This window comes from Akebia trifoliata, chromosome 7 (genome assembly GCF_017979445.1).
Source record: "Akebia trifoliata isolate Shusen 1 chromosome 7, ASM1797944v1, whole genome shotgun sequence".
In the NCBI taxonomy this organism is placed as follows: Eukaryota; Viridiplantae; Streptophyta; class Magnoliopsida; order Ranunculales; family Lardizabalaceae; genus Akebia; species Akebia trifoliata.
The window spans coordinates 33,832,950-33,845,885 of NC_141381.1; the positions used below are offsets into that span (position 1 = coordinate 33,832,950).

Consider the following 12,936-nt stretch of genomic DNA (forward strand, 5'->3'; position numbering starts at 1 on the left):
AAATAGATCTCTACATATAAAATGAGTCTGATTTCTGTACTCCAAGGAGTTGAATAGTCATCCAACTCCATGCTTTTTTTTTTTTTTTTTTTTTTAATTTTATATTTCGTGCTCGCCAATCTCTCGCTTATCCTTTTTGTCCCATTAATTAATAATTATAGGCAGCTATCCAAGTCCAATGTGGTTGGTTACTTGGACTTTGGAGAGGTCCGACGACGTGAACGTGCTCACAACATGCAAAGAGCCACAAACAAGATAGATATTTGGAGTTGTGGATAGCTACTAACTCCGCGGAGTACAACATCTGAACCTATTATGGAAGGTACAGTAGAAGTAGTGGATTTTGATTCTCATTGCCGTAGATAAAGAATAGAAAAACGATAGGCACACACTTAAAGAAAATAAAAAGGAATATGTCAATTTAGTTTTATTTATTTCTTTTTTTAACAGGATTATTCCTGCTTCTTAAACTATATTTGGATCGGGAGAAGTGGAGAGGAGAAATTATTGGGATAGTTTTAAAATTTTAAAATACTTTAAAAGAGATCTAAAGATAGTGTTTGAATTATAAATCTTTCCACTTTTGGAGAGAAAGCACCCAACTAATCCCTTCCCCTAATACTCTTTGTACATTGTACAAAATGAATAAGTTCAAATGATTTGATTATAAGTGAAGTGTTAAAACCCATTAATATAAAGAGAAGAAGACGTAAATTTGAAGGTCAAAAGATTATTGCAATCAACGTAATCCCCAAGCAACATTTTCTATCTAAGAGTCCATCGCTATTTAGATCATAGGATGGGAGAGGGGTCTTCTAATCATTTACCATTATGTTAATCTTTAAAAAAATACTTCTTGGCAAAAAAAGGGGACTTGTGACATTGTAACTCGAATCCCTTCTTTTGCACATTGGGGGTCTCCCCCACTTCTATCTCTCATTTCATTCTCCATCTATCTCTTAAGGGAGTCCATCCTCCTTCAACTTCATCTTCTTCCCATCTAGTTGGTGCAATGACTCTAGAATAATTTCTTCTCAAATGATTCAAATCCACCTCATACAATTTCCTTCTCTACAAATTTATTCAAAGCCTTATTTGCATTACGCATCACAAAACAAGCTCATCATTACTTCACACTTATAAGAAAAGGAGAATTTAAGGAAAATATCTAGGGAATCAAATCCAAAAGAGGGACTATTGTCCTTACTTTCATTTCCTTTCATATTTGGTGATTGAGATAAAAATAGGGTCAAAAGAGTGAGTTATTTACCTTCATCCTAGCTTTGTTGGATTCAATTTATGACATTTAAAGACAAATACTTTGAGCTTGCTATATCATCATTATTTTAAGCCATGGATAGTTTTTATTTCGCAAAAAGTTTATGATGAAAAGTAAGAGATATCCTAGATTAATCTATTTTTAAATTTAGTTATAATATATTATAAATAAAATTATGAGATAAATTACAAAAAAAAACTTTCTTAACTAACTTAGTAAGGAAAAAAGGCCCTTACTATGGCTCGTCGACCATCAAAACAAAACATCGTGATTTTTATAGTATTTAATCATATCTATATTGCTCAAAGTTTGAACTAATTCTCACATTTTTACTGTGTTTTATTGGGCAAACCATACCATTATTTATTACATTAGCGAAGATCTCACAAAACTATTTTTTTTTTAAATGACCCAAAACATCTTCACTTACAACTTATCAAGTGAAAAGAACGACTGTTTACCAGATTGGTACAAATGACCAAAATAGCCTCACTCGCAATGGTCTTTAACCGCTTGATTGGTGTCCAACATTATTGGATACCTTATGTCCATCATAAAGTACTGCAAAAAGAGTAACTATCGTTTCTTGATGGTTTTTGACGCATTATGTCTAACATCCCGGTCAAAGATCCAAGAGTTGTTATGGATACCAAGGTAGTAGATGAGATCACCGCTAATGCTCTTAATTTCTTGTGCATGAATTAGTATGAGACTTGACACATTAGATAAGGGTTTTGTTACGAAGTCTTCGACATCAAATCTGAAATGTGGCTCTGCATTTAATGTAGGAAAGACGCATGAAACTACATTGCTTAAAGCACTTGAGCTTCCATGAAATTGCTTTCTATTAATCAATTTATTGCCTTTCCACAACTACTCCCTATTCGATTAAAACAACATTAAATCAACTCTTTGTTATTATTTGTGGAACTTGATGGTATTGGCCAGCAAGAGATTTTTCTCAAGGATAATTTTATAATTTCACCAATATTATGTAGAATCTTAATGATGTTCTCTTGGTATGTATATATTTTTCGATGAAAGGGTGAAATCAATAACTACAAGTTTCTCTTCATAGTGGAATTAGTGTGATCCGTGAACGTACCTAAATCTTTAATAAATCATGTAAATCTTTGTGTGATTTGTAATTTTTTTTCTTTTTTTTTTTTGTTCGATTGCCTTTGTTTTCTTAACACTCTTAACCTCAAAACCTATGGTGATGAGTTCTACGAGGCTCATAGAGCCAAAAATAGAAATCTGGGGATAGTTCCCCGCATTGGATGATTCTTTTTTAGACTATTAAAAATCACTCTCATCAAAAGTATTTTAACAAATAATTATAAGGTGGTATTTATTATGCCTACCCCTTTTACATTTTGTTTGGGGATCCATACACTATGGAAGAGGAACTCTTATGTTCACTCACACTCTTGACTGTGTAAACACGAAATCCAACCGTCAAGATGAATCATAGGAATATATATGTGATGGATTCTCATGATATATATATGGGTTAGGATCAAGCGACATATGAAAAAACATATGTAAAAACAATGTAACATTAATAAATTTTCAAAGTATTGGTTAGAAGTTTCGGATTAAGTTGATTTTTTGTGAGAATTATCTCTATGATGGGAAGATCATCAAAAAAAAAAAAAAAATCAGTCCAATATGAAACTTTTAACCCCATTAGAATGTGGACCGTCAATTTTTTTTATCAATAATTTGTAAATCACTTTTGATGGATTTAGAAGTTTCAGATTGAATTGATTTTTTGTGAAGATGATCTTCTCGTCATAGTGACCATCCTCGCAAAAAATTAGCTCAACCCAAAATCTCTAACCCATATTTTGAAAAACCATTATTTTTACATTTGTCTCATGAACTGCCCCTATATATATATTCTCAATCGTTGGATTTCATGTTTACACAACTGAGATTATGAGTGATCACATGAGTTCTCCTTCCATGAGTCCACCGATGCTAACCCTTACATATTATATTTGTCGACTTTAAGCTGAAAACTTTGAAAACAAACAAATGAATAATGAATGAGATGTAATAATTTCAACACAATTAGATATACATTTAAAATGGGGTATGTTGGTACTCAATTCCATCAGTGAATAGAATGCCGGTGCGTTAGGTCCACGCATCCTTATTCTCCTTCACTTCACACGAGTATATTGGTTGTGGTTGTCTTCCCTCTACTTCATCTACGTGGATTTTAATTATAGAATAAAAAAAGTAATAATTTACATATACCTCTCCATTTTGATGAATATTGTAGATACATCCCTGCATTTTTAGAATAGAATACACACACCATCTGATGTCGTCGATGGTTGTGGTGAATTGTATTTACATTAATTTATGATGATTTAAAAGCTTAAGGTATCATTTGATTGTGTGAGATTGGATTCACAAGTCACAGATGTCTTAAAAACTTTTCTCTTCTACCTAAATGTTGAAAATTGGTCTTAATCCTTTGGATTCTCAAATTAATGATATATCATATATCCCTTTAAAATAATAAAAATGAGGATGTCCTTTTTTGATGAAAAATATAAAAAATTAATTCATTATATATTATATATATTTATTTGATTATTGATCTGATTTGGTATTATCAAATTTTGATTCAAGAATTGTTCAATTTAATAAATTTTTTAACCCAAAAAGAATTTTAACTTATTCAAAATCGAATCAAATCAATTCAATCTAAAACTATCAATTTGATTCGATTCTTAATTTTAATAAGATCAAATTGCACCTGTAGTGGTATGTCATCAATTTTAAAAATTATGATATTTATAGTCTTCACAAAAATCGACAAACATTCCTAAAACTTAGGGTAAAAATTCATAAAATTCCAAATCCATCAAAAGCGCCCAAAGCGTACAGTTATATTATCTGAATTTGCTCACCTTACATATTTTGTAATAAATATCCAGACAGAATATTAAATTTATCTAAACTGTTATCTACTTTTGTAGGAAGCATTGAGTGAGAGAGAAAAAGATGCGGACAATGAGATTACACGAAGTTCTTACTTTAAACCGTAAATGAAGAAAAGAATTCTTTCATTAGTTAGTTTATTAATTTTATATTCAATTGACTATGCCCACCCACGTGGCATCTTCATCGTGACTCAAACTGACATTCTTCGTTTTATATAATATGGGAGGAGTCGCCGACTCGCGGTTTCCCTCTTTTTTAATTTTCTCTCTCTATCTTCAATTTCGTTAATTCTTTCTCAGAGTTCGCTTCGATTTGATCAATCGATCACAATTTCTCTCTCTCTCTCTGCATCGTCAATGTAACTATAAACTAACTGACGAAGATGCAGAGATTTGTCGACAACGTTCTCGCTGTCACCAAAGAGTTAGTGATTTTCTCTCTTATTTATTTATTTATTTTTCGCTGTTCTTCGTTTAATCTCGACTTTTATCTATTTTACTATTATTTCTGTTATTCTTTTTTATTTTAAAAAATAAAATTTAATGGAAGATTGAATTATTTTAACATTAAATAATTACATGAAGATTTGAATTAGATGGTAATCGTATCTAGGTTTTGTAATTGCTTATTGTTTATAAGATATTTCTATGGTGAGTTGACAGTTCAAGTATAACATTTGTTGCTGTGATGTATAAGGGGGTGGATCTTTTGGTGAATTTTATTTTTGAATTTCACAAATCCCAGATCATTGATGTGTTGATTGCGATGCAGATCTTAAACATTTATTGATCAATTTTTTGTTTTTAGCTAGGCTATGGCCTATGGAGATAAACAACTTAGATATTGACAAGGATGGAGGGGACTTGTTCAATTGGTTAAATGAATTGAACCAATTTTTTGAATCGAATCTAATCTAATCTAATAATAAATGCCCAAGAGTCAAAACAGTCATTGACATCAATGGCTCTAGTAATCACGAAAAATCCCCATTTGAGAGTAAGTTTTGTATTTCAAGAACCATGAATTGTCTTGTTTTGTTCTAAAAAATATTTTATCAAGTGTCTTTATTTTAATTTACAACATTCAATCATGTTCAGTAACAGAGTGGAGAAACTTGCCCTTCTTGAATTAACACATCAAGTGCTGATCCAGCCATTTATGTCATGTCCTATCATTGCAATGAAAAAATTGTTTTAATCTGTGCCTTTTACCAACAAGAGCTTTATTTCTTGTATGACCAATGCAGTTTGTAAGAACGACATATGGTCATGGGTTTGCTTTCCTTTTTTTTTCCCCTTTGGTTTTCTTTCATTTGGGTGTTCTCTAGGTAGGCCTCCTTGAAGAAAAAAAAATGATTCACCCATCTCAAACTCAACACTCCCCTTGGTGTATTTCCCCTTTACTAACGCATACAACATATTTTCTTTTCTTTCCTTCTGAAAAATAACCATGTGACAAAAGAATCAATTAAAAGGGATTTCCTACTCCCATGGGGGGAACGGATTATGGATAAGAAGGAAACTCATTGCTTGAATCACGTTTTTCGGCAAACCACCCTTTGGCCTTTTGTGGACGTTCTCTTCTTTCAAAATTTGCTTTTGATGTCATCTTTCCAAGTTTCTTTGGGAACCACATGTCAGTTGCAAAAACTTTTCCCTTTGTTTGCTTACCTTAGAAGTCCTTCTATACTTTGGTAGGAGGTGGCAAAGTTTTTCGATGGCGGTTTAACTAGATGTAACCCTCTTCCTTTCTCAGAGCTTGTGATTGGCATTTGACAATGTAGTGTAAAGAAATACTAGATAGGCGGAATTCAAAGTCCAGCATCTTTTAATATGATTTAACTTTTTGAAAACGAGACCTTGATTTCACTTGTCAAGCATGGTTCTAGTAATCACGTACCTTATCCACTTGTAGCAAGATGACCAAGAAACCAAAGGATTCCACTACTTGACCAGATCTCCTTCTATCTTAGCCAATGCAAAGAAGCCGAAGAAATCAAATGATCTCATTCTCTTGCTTCAACCCCTCTAGCCTTTTGTCAACATTTTTAGGTTCCATAAATACTAGTTGACAAGGATGAGAGTTTTGAGGATCCAATTACTGATGGAAATGCAATTGAGGTAGTCACCACTAGGTATCGAAGTTACCACAAAACAATTAGGATAATGAGGAGATTATAGAAGAAGACACGGGATCAACTACCAATGATAACCCATAGTATCTTATCTTGATGTGGACATGATATGTAACATGAGACTAAGGGTGGTAAGTTGACTCTCATCAGGAGTTCCCATCTCTAACACTCCCATTTACTTTCATCCTACGTTTTCCATTCATAAGTGGAATCAAAAGCAAATCAATAGGCTGCTTCATGACTTGTGTGGAAAAGGCACTCCCAAATTTCACCTAATTGATTGGAAGATAGTATCCCTCATAGGAAAGGAGGTGGAATAGGTATTCTTTACTGTAAGTATATGAACATGGCTTTACTTGGAAAGTAGTTATGGAGGTTATGATTACACGATAGAATTTTCTTTGGAGGAGAATATACTATAAAATTTTTGGAGTAAGAGCTTAGATTGGGAAAGTAGAGAGGTTAGAAGTTAGAAACTCCAATGGAGGGGTATTCAAAATGCGTTGATAGGAAAATGAGCTTCAAAGAAGGCAAGCAACACAAGATGAGGCTACTATTGCACAACAACTTCTTCTTCTTTCTTTCTTTCCTAGGAAGGAAGAGTATATTAAGAAAGGTGATAAGTCATCGAATGATGAGGACATCGGTAAGTGTTGTGTGCTACTTGATGATGATGACGAGTGATGTCTTGTGGCTTGGGCATAGTTGATAATTTGGAATTTGGAATATGGAAACCTATAACTTGTTTATGAAACTCATATTTATACATAATATAGTAGTCAATGTCTAAAACCTGTATTTTATTATTTAATTTTTTGATTTTTATAATTTTATTACGCCTTGTTCCTCAAGCGCTAGGAAGCCTTTGCTCCTTTCGCCTTCCGCTACGTTGATTAACACAAAGTTGTGTCCTACTTGTATCTATAACCTTGCGAATAATCATCCTTATTACCATTGTATTTACTGCATTCCTAGATATATTCATGTTTCCAATAAGTGTCCCTGGCTCCCTGCATGCTAGGTGAACAAATAAATTGTGCCTTTTGTGGTAGTTTCAATTTACGAGGGATATGAAACTTTGGTCCCTCAAGTGTTGTTTTTTCTGCATTGTTATATTATTATGTCCAAGAGGAGTGATGCAAGCATTTTTTAGCATTTCAATTTTTTTGTTTTCCTTTAGTTTTTTAAAGTAAGCAATGCATGATGCTTGACATGAGCATTTTTTTATATTTTTAAATGCAGGTCAGTTAAGACATTTACTTATGAATCCTTGAACAATATTGTAAGGCTGATAAATGGAGTGTCAGCGCTTCTGTTGGCCGTATTGCCAGGGAAGGCTACTATTCTTGAAGGTATGCATGGCTGGGAGCTCAGGCCAACTTTTCGAGGACCTCGGCTTCCACGGTGGATGGAAAAGTAAGTCTTGTGAACAATAAAGAGACCTTCCATGTATAATATGTTCATTGTACCACTCAATGATATGGTAAATGGATATATATATTTTTTTGTTTGGAAAAAAATTCCTTGTCTCACGAGAGGATTGTAGATTAGTTGAAGGAGGCTACTAGCGAATGTGTCACTCTTGCTTTTCTTGAATTTCATTCCTGTTCAGTCTCTTTTTGAGATGTTGGAAACTTCCCACCTAGATGTTGCTACCATGCAAGTGATAAAACTTATCTTAGTTAGTGTTAGATGTATATGTTTGTATTTATGAAATTTGTAAATAAGGTGAAATTTATTAATATATTAATTGGGTATACACATTTTAAATGTTTTATATATTGTTCCATAGAGAAACTGTTTAGGTGCTCCCACCTGTTTTCCTGTCCATCTAGCTGCAGTTAAGTTTGTGGCATTGTATACTGCTTCTTAGAGGAAAAATTAGTATATATATACTAATTGCCCTTTTATTTTAGTTTCCATTTTTTTTATTTCTTCAGGTCTTAAAAATGGTTACACCATATTGAAGGTTTCTAAAGAATCTTGTGGAAGAATATTTTGTTCTTGACAAATATGTTGTTTCATTTGACGGTGGTTTGTAGAATTCTGGTGGATAAATTATTTCTCAGATCTATAATATTACGAGTGTGGAATGCTTTTGCCCATCATTTAGTAATTGCTACAACATCATATCTTTTATGTCAATAATATTTGATTTGCCCAACATATTCCTGGTGTATTTTAACGCTCCCACCTTTCTTTGCTGGTGACAGTGGTGTGTCCTCTTTCAACCAATTCATTCACGAGCTTTCTGTGGATTCTGATACTTCATCAAGTATAGATTACACATCAGGAGAAGAAGATGATGATGAAAACATTTTTCCTGCTACTCCATTATCTCAAGCTTCACGTTTATCCTGGGCTAGCAGTTTCTCTAGGCATGATAAACGTCAAACGCTCTGGATTAAATGCTTGCTTTCGTGGATTTTGTGGCCTGCCACCTTTCTTTTGGGTATGCCATTTCGTCTTTATCATTCATCTGGGTTCTGGGGGTCAACAACCCCCAGTACCTCTGGAAGCCGCCAGCCTTCACGTTTACCTTCTGTCAAGACATTCAACTTCATCAAGGATCACATTGTTCATGGCACGACTGATAGGAGGCGTGGAGTTATTGAGGTTTCTGCTAGGGCTTCTTCTTCTTTTTTTTTTTTTTTTGAAATATCTCCCTAAAGTTTTATTTTGTAGTTACTCATTTATCATTGGAATGTTTGTCAAAAATGATTGCGAGTTCCTTTCTCATGTTTGAAATTATTGATTTAACCAGGACCTCCAGCTAGCAATTGAGATCTTCATTGAAGCGATTTTTGATGTTGTTCACAAGGCAGTACATTGTCTTCTCTCCCCATCAGAAGGCTTTCGAAGATTGTTTACATGGTTTTCTTCTCATGACAGTGGTAGTACACGTATTCCTGCTGATGATCTGGATACATCTGTTCCCACCGCTACTCTTGGCGAAAATGATCCAACTCCAACTGAAAGACAAGCCAATTTCAATCAATCTCTGAACACAGATGCACGAACATGCAAGGATGTCATCACCGAGCTCGGGTAAGGGCTAATTCTTTGATGTACTAGAAAATTAATCTCTCACTCTCTCTGGCCATATATGTATCATGGATATGTCATACAACATTCGGTATTAGACATGGGTGCAAATTTGTGAAGTTCTGAAAATTAAGATTCACAGGCTCATAAGTGTACTTAAATAATGTTAAACAATGCAAATGATTTCCATTATAGTAAGAGGGTAATGGATAATGTGCTGTCTTATCTTTATGCTTGATACATTACCTATATATATATATATTAAAAAAAAGGAATACGTGCATGTATGTTATACTTGCCTTGTAGAAAACTTCAACTTGGAAGGAGACTTCACAAGCTATCGTAAATGTTGACTAATATCCAGCGAGGTAAAAAAGGGTGGTGGGGGTGAAGGGGAAGGAAATCCAGAAGTGTCACGCCTCAATCCATAGAATGTCGTTATTCCACGTGTGTCTGATTCGGGAACTTTGCATGTTCAGAAGAATCCATGACAAGTCTTGAGCTCTTTCAATGCCAAGTAATGGTTCATAGTGGCATATGTGCATTATCACTCGAAAGCCTTGTAGCATTTATTTCTGGACATTTCATTAATATCGTAGATATGTGAGCCTTGTCTCAGGATTTTAATGTTGAGTCCCCCATCTCAGGTATCCATATGAAGCTATTCGTGTGATTACTTCTGATGGTTATGTACTTCTTTTGGAAAGAATACCAAGGTATAGATTTGAGTATATAATTTTATTCTCTTTAGCTTGTCTCACATGAATTTTCTTTAACCTATTGGTGCTTGATACCTGCAATGGTCTGTTATAGACGTGATGCACGGAAGGCTGTGTACCTACAACATGGAATAATGGATTCATCAATGGGGTAATTTTCCATTTTCTATTAACAAATTGTCCAAATGCATCATGATCTTGAATTGTTTAGATAGTGTGTATTGGTTGACTTCTAGTTTGTTTTGTGTAGCAAATACAGTTTCTTGTTGATATTTAGTTCTTACGTCATTCTAGGACTGGGAAACTTGAAGTTCTGAGCATTAATACTTGAGCAATTGATCAAGACTAGAAGATATAGCAGTAGTACTATGTAATTGGCTCAAACTTGCCATGACTCATTCATTTCTGTTGTAAGAACATGAGTTACTTCTCCTGAAGTCTACGACAACTGTTTCATGGGAAGTAAAACATTCTCCTAAAAATATTGAATTACAAATTACCAAAGCGTAAATAAAGTGGTAATCTAGGGGAATGACATCAGCTATACATCTGCTGGTATCAGCATTACCTTCAAGTAGTGCAAAAAAGTAATAGATCTCTTTTAAGTGACGGGTGATTAAAATAAATAAATAAATAAGTCATTCTTGGCCATAAGTTTTACATGCTTGGTATGCACCAGTATTGGTATATGTATTTTGCGGAACTATGTTAAAATTTAACATCATGCATACTAGTTGTGTTTGAATTTTGACTCCTGGAAAGAAAATAACTTGTTGAGTTCTAAAGATGTCATGAGCTAGGTGCTCTTCTCAGGAACGTGATGCATTGTTGTAATGCAACACTGGATTTATTTCATCATTCATTTGTAATACTTGCTTTAGGCTTGTTGTGCCATGGATTTATATACTATGACCTGAATTCTAGATTCTTATGATTAATTTCATCTCCAGCTGGGTATCCAATGGAGTTGTTGGCTCTCCAGCATTTGCAGCCTTTGATCAAGGTATGCTTTATTTTTCTTGATTATATAAATAAATAAATATATATATATATATATATATATATATTATATTCAGCGTTCGATATTTTTCATTAACAAGAAAACTAAGACATGTCATGGTGTTTTTGGATGAGCAAAGATGTAAGATTTGTGTTTTCTTATTTCTGCAGGTTATGATGTTTTCCTTGGGAACTTACGTGGGTTGGTTTCTAGGGAACATGTTGATAAGAACATTTCATCAAGACAGTAAGTGCCTCTTTTAATATCCTACCATGGTCATTTTATCCCATTTCTTGATTATTTACATCTGCATATGAGAAGTGATTCTTTTCTTTTGTTAAGAGAACTTCTGCTATGAACTTATGTGAACTGGAGGTGACACAGTAAGCCAATTTTATGATATAATGAAATTGATAACTAAAGTTTCTCCTGTAATGCAGGTACTGGAGGTACTCTATAAATGAGCATGGGACCCAGGATATACCTGCAATGATAGAGAAGATTCATCAAGTGAAGACTTCTGAATTGAAAAGCAGAATACCTGGACATGAAGAAGAAGAAGAAACCAATGATGATCAGCACTACAAACTTTGTGCAATCTGCCACAGTCTGGGAGGAGCAGCTATGCTGATGTATGTTGTAACACGTCGAATTGAAGAGAAGCCCCATAGACTTTCAAGGTTGATCCTGTTATCACCTGCTGGTTTCCATGAGGATTCCTCCTTGGTTTTTACGACAGTAGAGTACTTGTTTCTTATCCTTGCCCCCATCCTGGCCCCCATTATGCCTGGGTTGTATATACCAACCAGGTTTTTTCGGATGCTTCTGAACAAGTTGGCAAGGGATTTCCATAACTACCCTGCCTTGGGAGGACTGGTTCAGACCCTGATGAGTTATGTTGTGGGTGGTGACAGCTCAAACTGGGTTGGGGTGATAGGTTTACCTCACTACAACATGAATGATATGCCTGGAGTGTCATTTTATGTCGCTCACCACCTAGCTCAGATGAAACGTGCTGGGAAGTTCATTATGTATGATTATGGGAGCGTAACTGCCAACATTCAAGTGTATGGATCACCCAAGCCCTTGGACTTGGGTGAGCACTATGGGCTCATTGATGTACCTGTTGATCTGGTTGCTGGGCAAAAGGATAAGGTGATTCGACCAACCATGGTTAGAAGGCATTATAAGTTGATGAAGAATTCAGGCGTGGATGTCTCATATAATGAGTTTGAATATGCCCATTTGGATTTCACCTTCTCTCATCGTGAAGAACTCTTGACGTACGTCATGTCCCGCCTGTTGCTTGTGGTACCCCCACCAAAGAAACAATACAGTCAAAAGGTTGTGAGGTTGAAGAAAAGAGATGGGAACAAATCAAGCACGGAAAAATTCTCCTCATCCCCACCATCGTAGGGGTGGGAGTCAAATGTGGAGAATGCAAACCCTGGATTATCTGCTTCTGCTTCAGTGTAGGGAGTGTGCTTGTGTTGTATCTGTACTAGTTAACTGTTGTAAATGAATGAATGAATGAATTGATGGGTATATTTTCCACCTTGGTATAATAGGTTTCAATTTTACATTCTTTCCTCGACATGTTTGTGCAGAGGGAAGTAAAAACTGTGATAGAAGAATATGCTATACGACATTGGGTTTTGTGCCGAGTTCTATATTTGTATGAGGAAGTAGTAGTTTCAGCAGAAAGCAGTTCTGTATCTGAGTTCTATACTGCACAGATGGAAATGGAACACTTAATGAAAATAGTCTTGATGAATTGTCCTCATTAAGTTTTCTACCT

General features: G+C 34.6%; 1 protein-coding gene across 1 annotated transcript; it reads left to right on the forward strand.

Annotated features, from left to right (window-relative positions):
- Positions 1 to 4,399: 4,399 nt before the first annotated feature.
- LOC147399314 (alpha/beta-Hydrolases superfamily protein) lies at positions 4,400 to 12,853 on the forward strand. The gene is made up of 9 exons (XM_086448830.1): positions 4,400 to 4,663; positions 7,617 to 7,790; positions 8,588 to 8,990; positions 9,139 to 9,422; positions 10,067 to 10,135; positions 10,233 to 10,289; positions 11,089 to 11,141; positions 11,309 to 11,384; positions 11,579 to 12,853. The coding sequence occupies exons 1-9, from the start codon at positions 4,623 to 4,625 to the stop codon at positions 12,552 to 12,554; spliced, it is 2,133 nt and encodes a 710-aa protein (XP_086304956.1). The 5' UTR covers positions 4,400 to 4,622; the 3' UTR covers positions 12,555 to 12,853.
- The last annotated feature ends 83 nt before the right edge of the window (positions 12,854 to 12,936 follow it).